The sequence below is a fragment of the Periplaneta americana genome, chromosome 16, assembly GCF_040183065.1.
Source record: "Periplaneta americana isolate PAMFEO1 chromosome 16, P.americana_PAMFEO1_priV1, whole genome shotgun sequence".
Taxonomy (NCBI): Eukaryota; Metazoa; Arthropoda; class Insecta; order Blattodea; family Blattidae; genus Periplaneta; species Periplaneta americana.
The window spans coordinates 4,483,761-4,505,588 of NC_091132.1; the positions used below are offsets into that span (position 1 = coordinate 4,483,761).

The 21,828-nt window shown below is 37.5% G+C and overlaps 2 protein-coding genes across 5 annotated transcripts in view; one reads left to right on the forward strand and one right to left on the reverse strand.

Annotated features, from left to right (window-relative positions):
• Positions 1 to 2,489, reverse strand: part of Ate1 (arginyltransferase 1) — a 39,941-nt gene extending 37,452 nt beyond the window's left edge. For 2 of the 3 annotated variants that reach the window (XM_069812655.1, XM_069812654.1), the window contains exons 1-2: positions 2,317 to 2,489; positions 25 to 151 (exon numbers count right to left, since the gene is read on the reverse strand). In XM_069812655.1, coding sequence (XP_069668756.1) covers positions 25 to 151; positions 2,317 to 2,413 — 224 coding nt within the window. In that variant the 5' untranslated portion in view covers positions 2,414 to 2,489. The remainder of the gene's footprint in view (positions 1 to 24; positions 152 to 2,316) is intronic. The other variant, XM_069812656.1, reaches the window with a different exon arrangement.
• A 269-nt stretch (positions 2,490 to 2,758) lies between these two features.
• Positions 2,759 to 3,961, forward strand: RpL37A (ribosomal protein L37A). 2 transcript variants are annotated; one of them, XM_069813125.1, is made up of 3 exons: positions 2,759 to 2,875; positions 3,274 to 3,402; positions 3,766 to 3,961. In XM_069813125.1, the coding sequence occupies exons 1-3, from the start codon at positions 2,873 to 2,875 to the stop codon at positions 3,910 to 3,912; spliced, it is 279 nt and encodes a 92-aa protein (XP_069669226.1). In that variant the 5' UTR covers positions 2,759 to 2,872; the 3' UTR covers positions 3,913 to 3,961. The 2 variants fall into 2 exon arrangements, with proteins under 2 accessions (XP_069669226.1, XP_069669227.1); XM_069813126.1 differs by lacking the exon at positions 2,759 to 2,875 and adding an exon at positions 2,937 to 2,956.
• Positions 3,962 to 21,828: the final 17,867 nt, after the last annotated feature.

Below are 21,828 nucleotides of genomic sequence, written 5' to 3' on the forward strand. Positions count from 1 at the left end.
AGAAGTTATCAAATGTGTTTATACCTAATAGTATACATCGGACAGCAGGTAACTTGCATTGTAGGCTTATAGCAGTATCTTCCACTTCTTCGCCAGCCTCTATCAATTAAATCTTGGTAATCATGTACTGTCATGTTGTGAGCCCACATACCTGAAATTGCCAACATGTTTAATATTGTATCATATAAGTACAGTGGCTCAAAATGAAACTCGTACAGTGAAGTATTAACTAATATTCAGTGAGGTGAAGAATGAATATGCTGACTCACTGAACTAAAATCTGCATTTTCTAATGCCTTCAATATTGTAGACTGTATATTAAAAACACTACTTTCATAGAGCAGCACATTAAAAGTAAACTAAATAATGTATTTATCTTCGCAGCAATCCAGGATCAAATTAAAACTCGTACACTACACTTATAAAGGAAATAAATACACCACACACAATGTTAATCCCCCATTCACACTCAAGTTTTGCTACCATGTAGACGCGCTTAACTCTGAAGGAGAATTGCTTGTTTAAGACTACTATGGGCAGTCACTTGTTTAAGACTACTATGGGCAGTCAAACAGGGAAGAGTTTTCTAGCTGAAACTGAAGTGATCATAATCACCATCAACATGGCAAGCCTTTAAGAGAAATCGCCAGGTTAGTGAAAAGATCGCATTCCATTGTGCAGGATTTTGTAAAATGTTTTAAAGAACGAAAAATAGTAGTAATCCCGGCGCCGGAGAGAATTTTTCTCCATTTCATTACTCTTTCATTGTATGATGACACTGAATATCTGCACAGAAATATCATATGTACTTCGGTACATTAAAATAATATATATGATATGCGTAAATCACTTCATGATTTAAGACGACGCCGCTTATTCCGTCGGATCCCGGCCAACTAGTCACTCATAATGAGTGCACTTCAGCACATGTGTGGACTTCAGTCCTACGTTCATAGACATCTATGACGTAGTTCAGAGGGTGGCCACTAGAGAGAACCCGGGTTCAAATCCCGGTGCCGGAGAGAATTTTTCTCCGTTCCGTTACTCTTTCATCGTATGATGACGCAGAATATCTGCATGGAAATATCATATGTACTTCGGTACATTAAAATAATATATAAGTAGTAAATAAGCAAAGAGAGAGCTCCAGAAAAATCTTTAGTAATAGGGATGAACGTTGGTTACCCAACAAAGTGAGGGCTAATCCAAAGTTATCTGCACCTAAGTTGGCTTTAGAGACTGAAAAGTGTTTAGAGAAGAAATGCAACCCTGAAACAATTAGAAATTTATTGAGAAAACATAACTACCACAGCTGAGTAGCGAGGAACAAACCATTCATTAGTGAGGTCAACAGGAGAAGAGTGCAATTTGCTAAGGAGCACATAAATAAGGATTTTGAATTTTGGAAAACGGTTCTATTCACTGATGAGAGCAAGATAAATATTTTTAGTTCAGATGAGAGGGTTTATGTGTGGCGTAAGTTGAATACGGAACTCCAAGGAAAAAATCTAAAACCATCTATGAAACACGGTGGAGTATCAGTTATGATATGGGATTGTATGGCTACTAATGGGGTCGGTAATTTGGAGTTCATTGAGGACACCATGGACCAGAATGTATATTTAAATATTTCTAAAAAGAATGTGACACAGAATCTAGGGATAAATAACATATTCAAATTTTATCAGGACGATCCGAAATATAAGGTTCTGAAAGTACGCACTTGGTTTCTTTACAGTTGCCCCAGAGTCACGAGACATAAATATAATAGAACATTTATGGTCTGAATTAAAAGTTAAAATATAGCAGCACTTCATAAAAAAACAAACATGAGTTGAAGAAAGCCATAAGATTTTTGCATCTTATTGTGAAAATTTGGTAAAATCTGTTCCAATAAGATTGCAAGAAGTCGTCAGCAATGATGGATTTCCAACAAAATATTAATAAATTAAAGTTGTAGCCTAGTTTCACTTTCTGCTGAGGTAAAACATTATTTTATTTTGTTATAATAAGAGTGTGAATGAATTTTATTTTGAGACAGAAAACGTTCTATTTGCGTTCAAACATTTATTTTTTCAGTATTGCTGCAAGATGTAAATCTTAAATACGTATTGTCATATTCAGTAGTATTTCAAAGTGTAAGTTTAGTTTAATGCCTATACTTCTTACTTGCTATATTGTATATCGTTTGGTAGTTCACTGTATGAGTTTCACTTTGAGCGGGATGTATATTCAATGTGCAAGTGATAACATGGGTATTTCAGTTTGTGATTTGCATAATTATTAAGATCGTATGTACAACATTTTATTTATTACCATGACTATAATTTGTATCTGTAGACTTGCAGTAGCCACATCGGTAACCTTCATGCTCCGCATAATATTCAACAATACTATAATCTCTACTAGACATTGAGAGGTTTGACAGAAACCACTACCATGAACACACAGACGACGCAGACGGAAATGGCACATGCAAAAGACGCATTGTTCCAGTCAATTGTTTCAGTTTTTTTTTTTTTTTTTTTTTTACATAATCGTAGGTTGTTTTGTGTTTGTTCATGATATGGCGGTATTTGCGATTTTGAACGCGCCCATTTTGCAATGTGTTTAAATTAAATTCCTGGTTGAAATACGTAAGAAGTAAAATCTTCGCAATATGAGTAGTATAAAGGGAATGAGGAGAGATAATATTATCTGTATTTATATAAAAATAGGTGTAGTGCGCTGAGCCAAGGCCAAATGGACGAAAATTCGATTTTTCCTTGGCCGATGTTTTGTATTGGTGAAGTTGGTAATGCTACACTTCACAGTTCAACTTCCTTTTCCTGTAAAGACAGTGTAAATTAGGCTTTTGTGAAGAAACGAAACAATGGTAAGGAATTTCTTTAGCACAATTTATCTTGGACATCGTACGCAATAGAATAGTAAAATCGTACACATAACATTAATAATGGTAATACTGGAATTTGTAGATCTCCAGATTGCATATTTATTTTTAAGAGAAATGTTACATTGAAGGAGAAGTGCTGATAGACATTCATTTGAGCGGCATGTTTATGTATCTGTTTATGTATTAACATTGGGAGTTATGGAAGATTGGCCTTAATTATTTGACAATATGCTGAAACTGTGATACGTATGTGCATCACATTATAACCATTAAAACAAGTTTTGAAGTCCAAACGAATCTAACCTATACCTGCCCTTTAAACCTCTATACCATAGAATGTTGCAAGAAAGTGTCATTTACATTAATTTTTTTTTTTTCAGGCGAAGAGAACAAAGAAGGTTGGAATTACCGGAAAATACGGTACCCGTTATGGTGCCTCTTTGAGGAAAATGGTTAAGAAGATGGAAATCACCCAGCATTCCAAATATACGTGCACATTTTGTGGAAAGGTGAGCTACACTGCATTCGAAAATATGTACCATAAGGATCTTTGTATAATAGTGATAAGGTTTTAAATACAGGTAGTAGGCATGAAAATATGTTATGCAGGAAATTCATAGTTTTGTAGATTATAGGCCTATACAGTGGTGAGGTTGGAATTGTTTCGTCACAAAGAGTGCTGATACACTTAGACGAAAAAGGTGTGTTATATTTTCAAAAGAAAAAAAGTTTTGTGTAATGTCCAAGAAGTGTAGCCTATGAAGTTATAAAGGCATTATCCAGTGATTTAACAAGTGTAATAAACAGTCATGAGAATTTGTATATAATTTGGTTGCTGAAATCTTAAGAATGCGATTTTGTGTTTTGTGCAGGACGCCATGAAGCGTTCCTGTGTTGGCATCTGGTCCTGCAAGAGGTGCAAGCGCACTGTCGCTGGTGGAGCCTGGGTGTACAGCACAACGGCAGCAGCTTCTGTTAGGTCGGCAGTGCGGCGTCTGCGTGAAGTCAAGGAACAGTAATCTGGTTTTCTTATTGTAAAATATAAAATAAAAATTTAATTATTTATGACGTTTACTTTATTTGCTTATCATTCCCTGACGATTTATTAGCTAGCCTAGGAATGTTTAAAATCTAGATAATTCGGATAACATATAGGATTATTCAGAAGCTGGCGATGTGTGAAATCTGCGAATCTTTGTTAAAAATAAGACTGACATAAAATTACATAATTTCGGTAAAAACGTAATACAGCAAACGCTAAGCTCCGCCCACGACCCCTTTCCACTTTTCCCCTACTAGCTCACCAGACACTCTACGTGATAGGCGAGTGTTTTGTCGAATGCACATTTCATGTGGGTGGGGATAACTTCCCCTACTGGCATTCGCCGTATTATGTTTTCGCCATAATTTCATTCACAAGAAAAGGTGACATAATAGTTTTCAGTTTCATTTCCGTTGCTTTGGCATCATTTAAATAGAAATGTAATAAATCAAAGTTCTTTCGTGTTATATTTCTAATAGCAAATTAAATTTCTCAAAAAGTTTTTTTTTTTCCAATTGCAAATCTAAGACTGATCTTTATGGTGTTATGAATGCATTTGTAAATTTGCAAGCTCTAAGAATATTTCTCCGTTCCATTACTCTTTCATCGTATGATGACGCAGAATATCTGCATGGAACTATCATATGTACTTCGGTACATTAAAATAATATATATGATATGCGTAAATCACTTCGTGATTTAAGACTGCGCTTATTCCGTCGGATCCCGGCCAACTAGTCACTCATAACGAGTGCACCTCAGCACATGTGTGGACTTCAGTCCTAGGTTCATAGACATCTATGACGTAATGCAGAGGGTGGCCACTAGAGGGAACCCAAGAGTTGGAACTTAATCAGAGTCAATTCTGTCTAACACCGGAGTGGTATCCGGTGTGGCTTAGTGGATAAAGCATCAGCACGTAGAGCTGAAAACCTGGGTTCAAATCCTGGCACCGGAGAGAATTTTTCTCCGTTCCATTACTCTTTCATCGTAAATGGTAGGGATTCTGAAATCTATTTTGGAAATTCGTCTGAAAATTTAAAGAAATCGCGTCTGTTGTAGGTAAAGAGAGTACTACGTAGCAGACAAATCAGATTCATTCCACCGAGTTATTGAGATGCCAAAAGTCATTACGTAAGTCTTAAGAGCATGCCATTAGAAACCAACCTCATCACAATGAAAACATGAACTTTATGCACATTTATCAACTACCAAAGAAACTGTTGAGAAATCATATTAAGCAGTTCTTGCACCTTCATAACCACCAGATACAAACCTCGTCAGTTTCTATTAGCTTATTAAAAGAAAATATTTTAGGATTAGTATTTCCTAGTGGACATCTTCAGTGCCGTGGTAGACTTAAGCAGTACGCCACACTTCTATGCCAGGTTACATTGGGGGGTTATTGAAATACACAAAAACAATTTTAATCGTAAGGAAGGACTCAAGGTCAACAATGCTTGGTACTTGGCCCTGAGAAGCACACACACCAAACCCTTTCTCTGACAATTGGACACTGACAGCCAATCAGAACACCAAAGCCACTGGTGCGGATTGCGGTGACACGCCACAACCCCCCCACATCTTAAATATTGACGTGCTACCAGTCTCAGTATCAGTCGTCCTTGATACAGCAGATCTCTCTGCTAACGTGTACCACGCCACTGAAGATGTCCACCGGAGTAGTGGATGAAATGTTTGGTTGTATTACCGACAGACCACGGCCTTCTAGCCCGGAAAATACCAATCCTAATGACACCGGCCATGAAAGCCTACATTCTAAGAAAATGAATTGAAGGGATCTGTCACTCAGGAAATTTCGTAAGATTTTCTTCAGAGTGCTGTACAGAACCTTTATAGATGTCACTAGTCCGAGAAGTGTAAAAGAACTTCGTTCATCAGAAACTATCGAGAGTGCACCACAGGTTTTAGATCTACATTGCAGTCAAGAATGAGGAGGAAACCAGAGTGTCAAGAGAAAACCAGGCTTGTGTGGCTTGCCCAACACGAGTTATAAATTTGGGGTGGATCAACTGGGATTTGAATCCAGGTCTCTTAGCTTACAAGCCATTGATTATCTCGTGAAACCTACCTGCACGAGGGGAAGGAAAAAGGACTGGGGAAGCTTTCCCTCCCATACTACACTTCCACTTGCAGCTGGCTAGCTCACTTATCCCCACCATAAGGTTCTTGCTGTAAGCTACGGCGCAATGATGCATTTGGTTTCACGAGATAATGACCTAGTATACTGAATTTCATCAGAGACATATAGTTGCTCACTAAGGAAAGGAATGGAGCAGCTTTGACTTAAAATGCTGGTAACAGAAGTGGGTGACTTGCATTCTCTTCCTGTTCTTTGTTTAAAATATCACTCAGAATTCACAGCCTCTTGTAGCAATGCATATGCATTTATCAGAGCTGTCGATTTAATCAATTGAACCAATTAATTTTAAAATCTGATTAACCGGTCAAATGTTTTTTAATCAGTTAACCAAACCAATTAAAAATTATGTGGTGAAGGAAACATAACGGCTTTGTGGAGTCAGTAATGTAAAGTGACGTCTTCTTGCTTTAGAAAGCTAACTACAACTACACATGACTCCGGATAATTTTACCTTAATGGTACTCATTTCATAATGGAGCAGTTGTAGCCGATTTAAGTGAACACCATATTTTAACGTTTTGGTGGCTACTTCATTCACACACAACCCCCAGAATGTCTGGAGGACCACACCTGCTGTTGGTCGACGGGTCCATTGGACCTAGCTGGGAGATCTTGTTGATCACCAGCTTTCCCTCCTTAAGCCACTGGAGGACGATTTTAGTGCCATAGCAGGTCAGCACTAGGAACGGAAAAGTAGAAAGAGGAGGAAGGAAAGGGAAAAGAACCCTTAGGCCTAATGCCGTCGGGATCGAAGAAAGTAAGAGTTCAGTCAGAGGACTGGATAGGAAAGGGTAAAGAGGGAATTAGGTATTGGATAGAGGAAAATTATACCAAATTCAGTCATTAACTCATCAAGCTGACCAGTGCTAATGGATGAGTAGTCCCTCCCTTTAGTTCAGCTCGTAAAATTATGCTTACTAACAGCTGCACCACGGGAAGGTAGGGATGGAACATTGGGTATTTGTCCAGGTTGGTTCCTTAAAGCCTTCAATGGGAAGGATTAATGGCTCTCCCCCCCTGTATCCGACAGGTACCCTTTTGCAGCCCGATTTACCACGAAAATCATCTGTAGCTGCATTTAGATTGGCAACAGGCCATGATTGTTTGGCTAAACACCTGCATAGAATTGGAATATATCAGTCCCCTAACTGCTCATTGTGCAACTCAAACCAAGAAATGGATTTGGAACACCTCAAAATCTGTGCTTCATTGGCTGGTCATGATAATATCTTTGAAAAATATTGGAATGCAAGAGGTCAAATGACTTTATTGTCAAACGCCTGGCATTAGAAAACAACAACTACACATGACTTTTTGTCATTCACCCATATGAAACCAGTTGTGTAGATCAATTTACTGACCATCAATACCCAGGGTGCACCATAGGAGACTGATCTACACAACACCTGTGATGAGATCAGGCGATGGAGATTTGTTGGGATGCCATAGTACCAACGCTACCAGAGAAAACCCCCTGTATTAACAAGTTTGTCATATGCAGTCAACTCCGGATATAGTGAACCTCTGCTGACTTGCATATTTCGTTTACTAAATCCGAAGCGTCTCTCTTCTAACCTTAAATGACAGAAATGAATGAAATTGTGATCAAGAAAATAAAATACTATACAGTAATTAAAATATTTCATTTTTGTGTATACTGTTACTCACAGTTAATTTACTTAAACTGTGCTGTCGACCCACATCCACTTGCAAAAGATCATGTTCAGTGTCACAATCAGGCTTCGGACACTGTTGAGGTTTTGTTGCACTCCGATTGGAAACGAGTTACCTGCATACACAGTTTTGCTGCGACCTCCTCTCCTCCAAGCAATGCCGCAGACGATCAGTTGATCATCACATACAGCCTGTTCTGAAGTTACGAAGTCCAGCCATTGTCAACTGACAAAACATGCTGAAAATAAATACCAAGAAGAGTGTCTTACTTGTAAATGAATACGGACGTGAGTATTTTGACGTAAGGGACGAACATATATTTTGTAAAGTATGCCACATTAAAATTAAAAGAGGGAGAAGTATTGTACTCGCCAAACTTAGATGACCCCAGCTCAGACAGCAGAGTGGTGAGAGTTAGGTCGTCTAAGCTTGGCGAGAACTATACTTTTATTGAAGGACACTCACAAAATATTATGTTGCTTCCTAGAAACGAGGGGGTGAGGACATACTATTCACATCAGAAACTACAAACTCATAGGAATTTTAGAGAGATTTGTGTGAAATGATGGTATGCACAAACATCCCTTATAATAAGCTGCAAAATCCTACGTTTAAAATGTTTCTGGAGAAATATACAGCTATGAAAGTTCCTTGTGAGCCTACACAAACATTATTTGTCTCAGTATTATGATGATACTCTAAACATCATTAGTTCTGTGACAGATCATAATATTTGGGTTTCGATAGATGAAACCACAGATGCTACTGGAAGATCTGTACACAATGTGGTCATAGGAATTAGTATCACCTGAGAACTTCCCGGTCAAAAATTTTTGTTAACATCCGAGGTGTTAAATGAAGTTAACCATTCTTCCATTGACAAACTGTTTGACAGTGCAATGTTTCTTCTATGATCATCAGTACCAGTTGCAGAAGACACAGCCCTGCAGTATATATTGACTGCACCCCAACTCTGGCTACTAGCAACAGGCATCTATAATGAACACCGATCAAAATACCCCTCATTTCTCGTGAAAAACAACACTGAATAGACTACAGAAGACTATAGTGGACTTTATGTTGTCAGCAAACAGCTGGATACATTAAGAAGATAGATTGATTGATTGATTGATTGACCAGAAGGAATAAAAACAGAGAAAATATTACTATTTGTGACAATCGAAGCTGCTTCCAAAATTCAGGAATGCTATCCCAGAATGATGCATCTGACATGTTTGGCTCACCAGGTGACAGAACAAATTAGGAAACATTTTTCTGATGTAGATGATTTCATCTCAAATGTGGGAAAGAAGGCACCTTCTAGGATACTTAAATTTAAAGAATTAGCACCAAGAATTCCTTTGCCAACCCAAACCCATTGTAACACGGTGGGGTTCTTGGTTGATGGCCCTGCGTATGCTTTGAACACTACAACCAGATTGTTGAAGTGATTAACACATTTGATACTGAACCAAGTTCAGCTAAATTAAAGTTGCAAAATCGTTGATATCTCCACAGCTGTATGATCATTTGCAGTTAATCAGCAATATATTTAAGGATGTGCGTTTAGCAGTAAAATAACTGGCATCATCACACATGGCAATGCCAGAGTCCTTGAAACTTGTTAATTTGACACAATACTGATGCTGGAGTCCATAGAGTTGGAACAAAAATGACACCACTCGAATCAAGTACCTGGCAAGCATTTCGTGATGTGCACGGCTTCCTAGGCAATAAGAAGAGTGCAAATTACCGAGAGCAGATTGAGAACTTGCTACATACATATTGTAACTTTTAATTCAAACAAGAATGTAACTTTTATTCAAAACAACAATAATCACTTTCTACAATTTAATTTAAACACTCCCGTCAACAATGGGATTTCCACTCCACACAGCAACACAGTATTCGTTATTGCACTCCACAGACGACAATGACAATTTACTTGGATTATTGAGAACAACAATGTACTGCTAATCTTAACTAATGTTCACAAGCATTATTTACAAAACAGAACTGTCAGTTCACAGTTCGTTTGCCTTGGCTAGTTCTTCTAGCTCAGTCACTCAAGTTCACTGTATCTCGAACCCAAGACCTTCAGAGACAGTCCACTGAACTTCGAACTCAGGTCCCCCAACTGCGGTCCACTGCACTCGAACTCTGGACTTCGGCGACAGTCCACTGGATGCTCACACAGCTGCGGACACACTCAAGTCGAACTCCGGTCTCGAAGCTGGGTTCACTGCTACACAAGACTGGCTGGCTTGCTGTCCAAAAACTAGCAACGACTACAACTCTCTTCGAAGGCTGCTTGCTTTTTATAAGTTAAGCCATACTTTCCAGAAACCACGATTTCGGGATCATTCTCATTATGACAATCAGTTCGCCTGGCTTCCAGTTCCCCCCCCCCCTTTTCCTCGCATCACACAGCACATGCCCTAGGAAGTAGATGCGTGCGCAACTTCATTTGCTGCGTCGCCCGATCCTTCCACGCGCGCCCTGCCCTCTGTGGGACGCGTGATCGAGTTTCGATAGGGCTGTCACAATATCATAACTTAGGTACAGAATGTCAACAAAGCTGCATTACCTGCACTCCCATTTGGACTTCTTTATGCAGAATCTAGGCGATGTGTCTGAAGAATATGGAAAACGATTCCACCAAGACATGCAGAGTATGGAATTGCGATATCAAGGAAAACGGGATACAGCCATGATGGGAGACTATGTGTGGGGTTTGGTCAGGGATAGTAATCTGCAACACAAAAGGAAAGCAGGATCACATCTGCATTTCTAACATACTTAATTCAAGTGTTATTGTATAACACAATAAGTATTGTCCATCGTAAATATTATACTATACAGTCATTATTCTTTCTGGTAGGCCTAATAAATGTGCATATCACGTAAACATATACAGTTAATTTCCCAAAGAACTATTGATGCTACAATGAAAATACTGATATTTCTGAACTCAGCGTGTGTGATTTATCGATATGAAACCAAAAAACCAGAAGAAACAAAAGTTTACTCAAAATTTGTTACCCAGTGTTATTTAATATGCCAGAGTACAGCTTTGTCATTTTATTAATGTTATTTTTTGTCGTTAAAACTTATATTACAGAACTGTAGGCTATTACTTATTTCTATCTCCACCAAAGTACGAACTCAATAGCACAAGAGACTGCTGCCTCTCTCCTCTCCGCTCACATTGTAAACAAAGTACCAGTATAGTAGAAGTTAACGTAACCTAAAGTCATGTCCAAAGCCTGCTTATAATATTTGCCTTATCTTCCAAAGAAAACACTTTATGCTTCGACATTTTTATACAGTACATTCACTGTTCAAACACTAGAAACAGACTGATCAGAGGCTGCGTACTCAGCCTTGAAATTTCCCGGGTCACTTTATGGAAACTTGGAGAGGGTTGATGCAGTTTGAAAGCCATCGGAATGTTATCTTTATTTATTTTATGCTCTAGACATCATGTCTGTCCCCTTTTAATAAAAGAAGGCACTTTCATTTTCCGTCATTTCAATACTATTCATCATAATGGAAATGTTTCTGAGAACAAAAGCAAACCCTTTGATGGTGGAGAATTAGAGATAACAGTAGAGTAGTGTGCCTGAGAACAGAATGGCAATCCTTCAACGGTGGAATGAGGCAAGGTCGTCACGTGTTGCCTGGATTTACGGTACAGCTCAATGTCTAGGAATCACTAATCCTACCTTTGTCCTTTGACTAAAGGACTAAGAAACTTAGAATGTTGTGCTCAACACACTCTTTCAATTTTGTACAAGAAGGTCTGACTTCAAATAAAAATTTTTCAGGCTACAACTCTTGTAACTTCAATTTTTGAGGTTCACTATAAACGGAAATATTAATGTACTTTTTAATGTATACAGATCAGGATCAATGATTTAGGTTCACTATATCCAGAGTTCACTGTATTACTTTATAACTACAATAGTGTTTATCACTATTCCAGTGGCATCAAATTTTTGTAATAGAAGGGCATTTTAAGTAAATATTGTGCTGAAAACATGAACAATCTCTCTCTCTCACTTTAATGACAATAAATACATACACTTTATGCACTGTTATTCTGGCAACATAAATAGTTGCAATTGTAGACCGTCACAAAACAGTGTGGCAAATTAGATAGGCTATTGAAACTGGAATACTCCAACACAAACATTAAGGCTCCTTCTTTAAAGAGAGTATTGGAATTTTCCTCAAGAGTTAAATGGAATCAAAGTTATTTTTAACTTGTCAACTTGGATGTTTATTTTTCTATACAGCAATTTAACTTTAAAAGCTAAATTAATTCATTTCTCGTGGACTGATGATAAAATTTTGTGCAGACAGACCAAGTGGGAACAGTAAATTAAATTTTACTGAAGTTTTACAAGGTAATGCCATTTGCGATACTTCTCTAGAATTCTGAATTTTGAACAACGAGAAAAGAGCATGCATGGAGAATAGAGGTGGTAAAACAAGATTCTTGAGAAATTTAGCAGATAAAAAAATTAGAATGACAAATATTTAAATACACAAAATAACGTGTACTGGCACCAACAACATTGACTAGAATCTGTACACAGAATGGGAGCCAAATGAAGTGCTGGATTTAACAGCTTTTTCTGTCATGGGACTGCAACAAATTTTACATAGCTGTAAACTGTGGTTGATTCTGCTGTTGATTTTTTTTATTTTATTAGGTTATTTTACGACGCTTTATCAACAGCTTAGGTTATATAGCGTCTGAATGAGATGAAGGTGATAATGCCGGTGAAATGAGTCCGGGGTCCAGCACCGAAAGTTACCCAGCATTTGCTCATATTGGGTTGAGGGAAAACTCCGGAAAAAACCTGAACCAGGTAACTTGCTCTGATCGGGAATCGAACCCTGGCCACCTGGTTTCTTGGCCAGATGCACTAGCTGTTACTCCACAGGTGTGGACTCTGCTGTTGATCATGATGATGACACAGGAGTCATTTATGAATTAGCAAGCATATTCTTCTTAAGTGAGTTTTACCCACAAACTGATAATTGTGGGAAAAAATTAAAGTCTACATGCATTAAGCACTCTCAACTTCATCATACAGACAGAACTCTGACTTGAAGTTCATTTTCCATTCATTAATACAATTACAGATGCTACAGCCACAGAAATGCTAGGACCTAGCTGACACCTGTCATCTAGTAGTAAACTTGCTAACTACCAGATAGAGTAGAGGTATTGCAAGTCCCACCAGGTGTAACAGTGTTATTAATCACCTTTTCACCAGACTATACACGCTTGAAAACTTGTTGGGAATACAGTAGAGCCCTGATTATCCGTCACTCTATTAACCGATCGATGGATTATCCAACTGTCTTTCTTTCGCTCTCTCTCTCTTTTTTTTTTTTTTTTGCTGCAGAAAAAACATGTACTATACAGTACCTTACATTACTACGTATTTTTTCAAGAGTGTGTTATTACAAGCCTTTACCCTTACACAGTATTGCTGCCACTGCTGCCAATAGGAAGTTGCTTGTGAGTGTTTTCCCAACTTGTAAAATATTCACTATTTTCAAAGAAATAACAGCAAGAACTTCGCATAATTTACAGCAAACTGTGCACCATTCAGTTCTTGTCCTACTGTTCCAGTGGCCGTACTGTGAAACTTCTATGCAAAATTTCTTTCACAAGTGCCAAAAGAAAATGTGTTGATAAATATCGAAAAAAAAAAAAGGACAAATAATTGACCGGTTTGGGAAAAGGGGAAACCGTGACTCGTCTCTCACCAGAATACGAGATTGGAGTTACAACTCAGTGTGATTTAATGAAAAAGGACAAAGTGTATGAAGTATGTAGATCCACAGCACGAGATATGTACTGTTCCTATCTCTCCGCAGATAGCCATAACAAGGAACTTCCTTGACCCTTAAAAATCCATCATTGACAACCAGACTTAGATTACTTACGTTGTGACCCACTATCTAGCTTCTTAAAAACAACACCACAGAGGAAATTACGAAACTTATGTATTAAGCACTTCATTTATGAAAATAGTTTATAGTATAGATTATCCAACTTTTCGATTAACTATTCAGTCCACCTCCTCCATCACCACGGATAATAGAGTACACTGTATAAGGGAACTGAATCTGGGACCTTGTGATTCATCATCAGGCAAGCTAATCATTAGAGATGATAGACTTTTGCAATCAATGCAAAATGTGAGAAAGTGATATGAAAATAAGTGATTTTATCTTTAAAAGCATATTTAGTATATTATTGTCATTTCTAAATCTGCAATTTTTAATTTTAACAAAATTGGAATTAAATATGATATGAAAATCAATAAATAAAAAACTAAAATTATGGCCTTCTGCGGAAAATACCCTGTGCCTAGCAAAATATGTTTAGATTCAAAAATATTAGAAAGGATAAATTATTTTACATATCTCGGATACACATTATCTTTTTTCGATGAAGTAGACATTTCACAGAAAATTTCTAAATATACCAAAACAATGGGAATAATTAACAACATTATTAAACCTTCCCTAGTACAAAGGCATACTCGAATTCGCCTTTACAAGACCTTGGCGAGACCTGTACTTTGTTACGACAGTGAGGCATGGACATTGAGGAAGAAAGACGAAAGAAGAATAACGGCTAATGAAATGAAATTTATGAGATATACAGCGGGACATACGAAATGGGATCACAAACGCAATGAAGATGTAATGGAAGAATTACAACTAGAACCTGTAATTAATCACGTAAAACATTATCAGAACAACTGGATAAATCATCTGCATCGCATGCATAGAGATAGAATCCCAAAAGTCATGCTCCACTATCGTCCAAATGGGAAGAGATCTCTCAGTCGTCCAAAGAAGCGCTGGATTGAAAATTCAACTGTGAGATCGTAACAGGCCATTTGGCCTAATACTTGAAGGGAAGAAGAAGAAATCTGCAATAAAATGCGAAATTACATTTTATGAGACATATTTTGTAAATAAAAGTTTTTAAATCTGTAAACGAGCTTTTCAATCCCACATTGGCTTGTCAGATCAGAACCATAAACCATAAAAGAAATGCTCGCTACTAGGACAAGAATTTCATGTTTTATTCCTGTAGACTCAGACAATTTTTTGTGCGATTATAATTATTTTCATAAACGTTTAAGAACCAAGTTATTAGAGACAAGTTAGAAGTTTACTGCCTGCAAATTTTATTAGCAATGCAAATAAAATTTCCACTCTTAGTCCATGCAGCTATTCAGCCCACCTGGTCACTTACCAGTAGTGTGGATGCAGAACCATTTTTAGTAAGGTCAATTTAATTGACAGGCGAAACAGATTACAGGAGAGTAACATTGAAATCTGTTTGATGTTAAACTTTCAATGAGCGCCTTTAAATGAAATAAAACTATTTTTGTCCTGAATACTGATTTGATTTCAAATTCATATCGGTCTTCTTATGTTAGCAGGTCAATATCTTTTCGAATGTTTCTTAATGTCCACTATGTCACTTAATTTTATATGTTCCTTTACTTACTTATTATCTACAAAATTTATAAAATGCACCTGTTAAACACACTGAATTTTTTAACTCTACAAAATGCTACTTCTAACATTAAAAATGTTATAAAATGTTAAATTTGATTTTTTTTTCACAGCCCTGCAGTATATATTGACTACACCCCAACTCTAGCTACTAGCAACAGGCATCTATAATGAACACTGATCAAAATACCCCTCATTTCTCGTGAAAAACAACAACTGCATAGACTACAGTGGACTATAGTGGACTTTATGTTGTCAGCAAACAGCTGGATACATTAAGAAGATCGATACTAAATTTGATTTTAAAAGTGCTAAATCTTTAATTTTAAGTTTCTAAAAAATTATCTTTACTAATCACACACCACAGAAGTGGCCATACTGTAACCCCGGTGATACATACTGGAACATGAAAACTGATATTTTGAAGCAAGAAATGTCCAATGCCCAAATAAAAACTTACTCTGAAGTAATGTAGAATTAATAACCTATACTTCGAAAATATTTACACGGGATGCCGCAACTTTGCATAATTATCACGATCACACTTATTGGCAACTTGCAGTACAATGTTGTTTGAATGGACTGTCTGAAATGTTTGAAACCAGCACTCAACCAATTACTGCAGCAAAATAGCTGTCCACCTTGGTGCTGTATACAGTTACTGGTTTAAAAATATACAAGCAGAAGGCTGGATGTGTCCTCATAATGGATTTGAGGGAGGTGCGATATGATGATAGAGACTGGATTAATCTTGCTCAGGATAGGAACCAATGACGAGTTTATGTGAGGGTGGCAATGAACCTCCGGATTCTGTAAAAGCCATTTGTAAGTAAGTAAAAATTTTACTACACTGGCTTCACTCATTCTTCCCATATAGTTTTGGAATGCTATTTCACACGTTATTTTGCTCTAGAGTATGCCATTAGGAAAGTCCAGGATAACAGAGAGGGTTTGGAATTGAACGGGTTACATCAGCTGCTTGTGTATGCGGATGATGTGAATATGTTAGGAGAAAATCCACAAACGATTAGGGAAAACACGGGAATTTTACTGGAAGCAAGTAAAGAGATAGGTTTGAAAGTAAATACCGAAAAGACAAAGTATATGATTATGTCTCGTGACGAGAATATTGTACGAAATGGAAATATAAAAATTGAAAATTTATCCTTTGAAGGGGTGGAAAAATTCAAATACCTGGGAGCAACAGTAACAAATATAAATGATACTCAGGAGGAAATTAAACACAGAAAAATATAGGAAATGCCTGTTCTTATTTGGTTGAGAAGCTTTTATCATCCAGTGTGCTGTCAAAAGTTAGAATTTATAAAACAGTTATATTACCGGTTGTTCTGTATGGCTGTGAAACTTGGACTCTCACTTTGAGATAGGAACATAGGTTAAGGGTGTTTGAGAATAAGGTGCTTAGGAAAATATTTGGGGCTAAGAGGGATGAAGTTACAGGAGAATGGAAAAAGTTACACAACACAGAACTGCACGCATTGTATTCTTCACCTGACATAATTAGGAACATTAAATCCAGACGTTTGAGATGGGCAGGGCATATAGCACGTATGGGCGAATCCAGAAATGCATATAGAGTGTTAGTTGGGAGACCGGAGGGAAAAAGACCTTTAGGGATGCCGAGATGTAGATGGGAAGATAATATTAAAATGGATTTGAGGGAGGTGGGATACGATGATAGAGACTGGATTAATCTCGCTCAGGATAGGGACCGATGGCGGGCTTATGTGAGGGCGGCAATGAACCTCCGGGTTCCTTAAAAGCCAGTAAGTAAGTATGTCACATATTATTAAATGTTGCTTCAGTTATAATAGATTTTTCTCACTTACTGAACTAGCAGGGAAGAAAGTAGACCTCGCATGCTGAAATTTTGGATATGACAATGAAAATAATTTGCATCCTATCATTCATAGCTTCCTTAGTCCTTCATAACACAGTTTCTAACACTACAGGATATAGTCTGCTACGACTTTCTAGAATTCTGAGACATCTGCATCTCAGAATTCGTTACACCCAATGATGAGTTACAGAAGAATCTTCATATTCTACTTTTAGATACCAGAGGGCACTCCTGAGAACTTATTGGCAGAGCCACATGCATCTAATACTAGAAACTGTAAGTGGACAAATGAGAGGACATTTTGAGAATTTTGTTAGAAGTCAACCTTTTGTTATATGACAGCCAGTTTTACTCCTTGCCTGGTTTGAACCCAAGATATTGGACATCATACACAGATTGATCAACTGTGCCACAATAATCTCTAAACGCACAAACTATTGCTATTTTATTACTGATATTTATGAAGATTCTAATGTTTATAACTCTCAGGTGGGTATGTAGGGAGAGGTAACTTCAATATTGAGGAGTGTTTGTGGAAAATAGTGTAAGTGCCAAATGATAAATTTGTTAGGAAAAAAGAAACTTATGGATATATATCAAGTGAATTTTTTCGGCATATGTTTGAAATAAATGTGAATGTTTCGTACTTGTATATTTTTCTACAGGGATGCAACATTTTCATGAGCTGATTTTAACCATTTTCTTGAAGGACACCATGTTTTCACCTAAATGCTTGCTGTGCACCAGAGAAGAGGACATGGAGATGGGGCACCTGGCTAATTGTGAAACTCTTAGGACATTTGTGGACCTTCCATCAAAATATTGGGAAGCAAGAAGGATGACGACTTCATTGTTAAATCCACAGTATTAGACACACATATTTTTCTAGTGTTAGCAACACTGCATAACAAATTTTCAATTAAAAAACCGAAATAAAGCTTCTTGGCACTTATATTGTTTTCCATAAACACTTCTCATTTTACAAATCTATGGATCAACAATTGGCTCCCTTCTGACAAAGGAAAAATTTTACAGTCCGTACAAAAGAAACCAAATGACCTGGAAATGTACAAAAACTTGCCCAGATATGTTCAAACATTTTTAACAAGAGCTAGAACAGGTCACATTGTCACTCAATTGTACCTACACCAATTTCACATTTCTGATAATCCTACTTGTCTGTCATGATGAAGATCTGGAACACATTCTTCTATACTGTCCATCCATAAACCACAAAAGAAGTAAATTAAAATCATCAGTACCAGTTGCAGAAGACACAGCCCTGCAGTATATATTGACTACACCCCAACTCTGGCTACTAGCAACAGGCATCTATAATGAACACCGATCAAAATACCCCTCATTTCTCGTGAGAAACAACAACTGAATAGACTACAGTGGACTATAGTGGACTTTATGTTGTCAGCAAACAGCTGGATACATTAAGAAGATAGATTGATTGATTGACCAGAAGGAATAAAAACAGAGGAAATATTACTATTTGTGACAATCGAAGCTGCTTCCAAAATTCAGGAATGCTATCCCAGAATGATGCATCTGACATGTTTGGCTCACCATGTGACAGAACAAATTAGGAAACATTTTTCTGATGTAGATGATTTCATCTCAAATGTGAGAAAGAAGGCACCTTCTAGGATACTTAAATTTAAAGAATTAGCACCAAGAATTCCTTTGCCAACCCAAACCCATTGTAACACGGTGGGGTTCTTGGTTGATGTCCCTGCGTATGCTTTGAACACTACAACCAGATTGTTGAAGTGATTAACACATTTGATACTGAACCAAGTTCAGCTAAATTAAAGTTGCAAAATCGTTGATATCTCCACAGCTGTATGATCATTTGCAGTTAATCAGCAATATATTTAAGGATGTGCGTTTAGCAATAAAATAACTAGCGTCATCACACATGGCAATGCCAGAGTCCTTGAAAGTTGTTGTTAATTTGACACAATACTGATGCTGGAGTCCATAGAGTTGGAACAAAAATGACACCACTCGAATCAAGTACCTGGCAAGCATTTTGTAATGTGCAAGGCTTCCTAGGCAATAAGAAGAGTGCAAATTACCGAGAGCAGATTGAGAACTTGCTACATACATTTTGTAACTTTTAATTCAAACAAGAATGTAACTTTTATTCAAAACAACAATAATCACTTTCTACAATTTAATTTAAACACTCCCGTCAACAATGGGATTTCCACTCCACACAGCAACACAGTATTCGTTATTGCACTCCACAGACGACAATGACAATTTACTTGGATTATTGAGAACAACAATGTACTGCTAATCTTAACTAATGTTCACAAGCATTATTTACAAAACAGAACTGTCAGTTCACAGTTCGTTTGCCTTGGCTAGTTCTTCTAGCTCAGTCACTCAAGTTCACTGTATCTCGAACCCAAGACCTTCAGAGACAGTCGATTGAACTTCGAACTCAGGTCCCCCAACTGCGGTCCACTGCACTCGAACTCTGGACTTCGGCGACAGTCCACTGGATGCTCACACAGCTGCGGACACACTCAAGTCGAACTCCGGTCTCGAAGCTGGGTTCACTGCTACACAAGACTGGCTGGCTTGCTGTCCAAAAACTAGCAACGACTACAACTCTCTTCGAAGGCTGCTTGCTTTTTATAAGTTAAGCCATACTTTCCAGAAACCACGATTTCGGGATCATTCTCATTATGACAATCAGTTCGCCTGGCTTCCAGTTCCCCCCCCCCCTTTTCCTCGCATCACACAGCACATGCCCTAGGAAGTAGATGCGTGCGCAACTTCATTTGCTGCGTCGCCCGATCCTTCCACGCGCGCCCTGCCCTCTGTGGGACGCGTGATCGAGTTTCGATAGGGCTGTCACAATATCATAACTTAGGTACAGAATGTCAACAAAGCTGCATTACCTGCACTCCCATTTGGACTTCTTTATGCAGAATCTAGGCGATGTGTCTGAAGAATATGGAAAACGATTCCACCAAGACATGCAGAGTATGGAATTGCGATATCAAGGAAAACGGGATACAGCCATGATGGGAGACTATGTGTGGGGTTTGGTCAGGGATAGTAATCTGCAACACAAAAGGAAAGCAGGATCACATCTGCATTTCTAACATACTTAATTCAAGTGTTATTGTATAACACAATAAGTATTGTCCATCGTAAATATTATACTATACAGTCATTATTCTTTCTGGTAGGCCTAATAAATATGCATATCACTTAAACATACACAGTTAATTTCCCAAAGAACTATTGATGCTACAATGAAAATACTGATATTTCTGAACTCAGCGTGTGTGATTTATCAATATGAAACCAAAAAACCAGAAGAAACAAAAGTTTGCTCAAAATTTGTTACCCAGTGTTATTTAATATGCCAGAGTACAGCTTTGTCATTTTATTAATGTTATTTTTTGTCGTTAAAACTTATATTACAGAACTGTAGGCTATTACTTATTTCTATCTCCACCAAAGTACGAACTCAATAGCACAAGAGACTGCTGCCTCTCTCCTCTCCGCTCACATTGTAAACAAAGTACCAGTATAGTAGAAGTTAACGTAACCTAAAGTCTTGTCCAAAGCCTGCTTATAATATTTGCCTTATCTTCCAAAGAAAACATTTTATGCTTCGACATTTTTATACAGTACATTCACTGTTCAAACACTAGAAACAGACTGATCAGAGGCTGCGTACTCAGCCTTGAAATTTCCCGGGTCACTTAACGGAAACTGGGAGAGGGTTGATGCAGTTTGAAAGCCATTGGAATGTTATCTTTATTTATTTTATGCTCTAGACATCATGTCTGTCCCCTTTTAATAAAAGAAGGCACTTTCATTTTCCGTCATTTCAATACTATCCATCATAATGGAAATGTTTCTGAGAACAAAAGCAAACCCTTTGATGGTGGAGAATTAGAGATAACAGTAGAGTAGTGTGCCTGAGAACAGAATGGCAATCCTTCAACGGTGGAGTGAGACAAGGTCGTCACGTGTTGCCTGGATTTACAGTACAGCTCACTGTCTAGGAATCACTAATCCTACCTTTGTCCTTTGACTAAAGGACTAAGAAACTTAGAATGTTGTGCTCAACACATTCTTTCAATTTTGTACAAGGTCTGACTTCAAATAAGAATTTTTCAGGATACAACTCTTGTAACTTCAATTTTTGAGGTTCGCTATAAACGGAAATATTAATGTACTTTTTAATGTATACAGATCAGGATCAATGATTTAGGTTCACTATATCCAGAGTTCACTGTATTACTTTATAACTACAATAGTGTTTATCACTATTCCAGTGGCATCAAATTTTTGTAATAGAAGGGCATTTTAAGTAAATATTGTGCTGAAAACATGAACAATCTCTCTCTCTCACTTTAATGACAATAAATACATACACTTTATGCACTGTTATTCTGGCAACATAAATAGTTGCAATTGTAGACCGTCACAAAACAGTGTGGCAAATTAAATAGGCTATTGAAACTGGAATACTCCAACACAAACATTAAGGCTCCTTCTTTAAAGAGAGTATTGGAATTTTCCTCAAGAGTTAAATGGAATCAAAGTTATTTTTAACTTGTCAACTTGGATGTTTATTTTTCTATACAGCAATT

Excerpts from the sequence above, each read along its gene's own strand:
- RpL37A (XM_069813125.1), top strand. Across the intron at positions 3,403-3,765 it reads CGTGCACATTTTGTGGAAAG|GACGCCATGAAGCGTTCCTG; the intron begins GTGAGCTACACT and ends TGTTTTGTGCAG.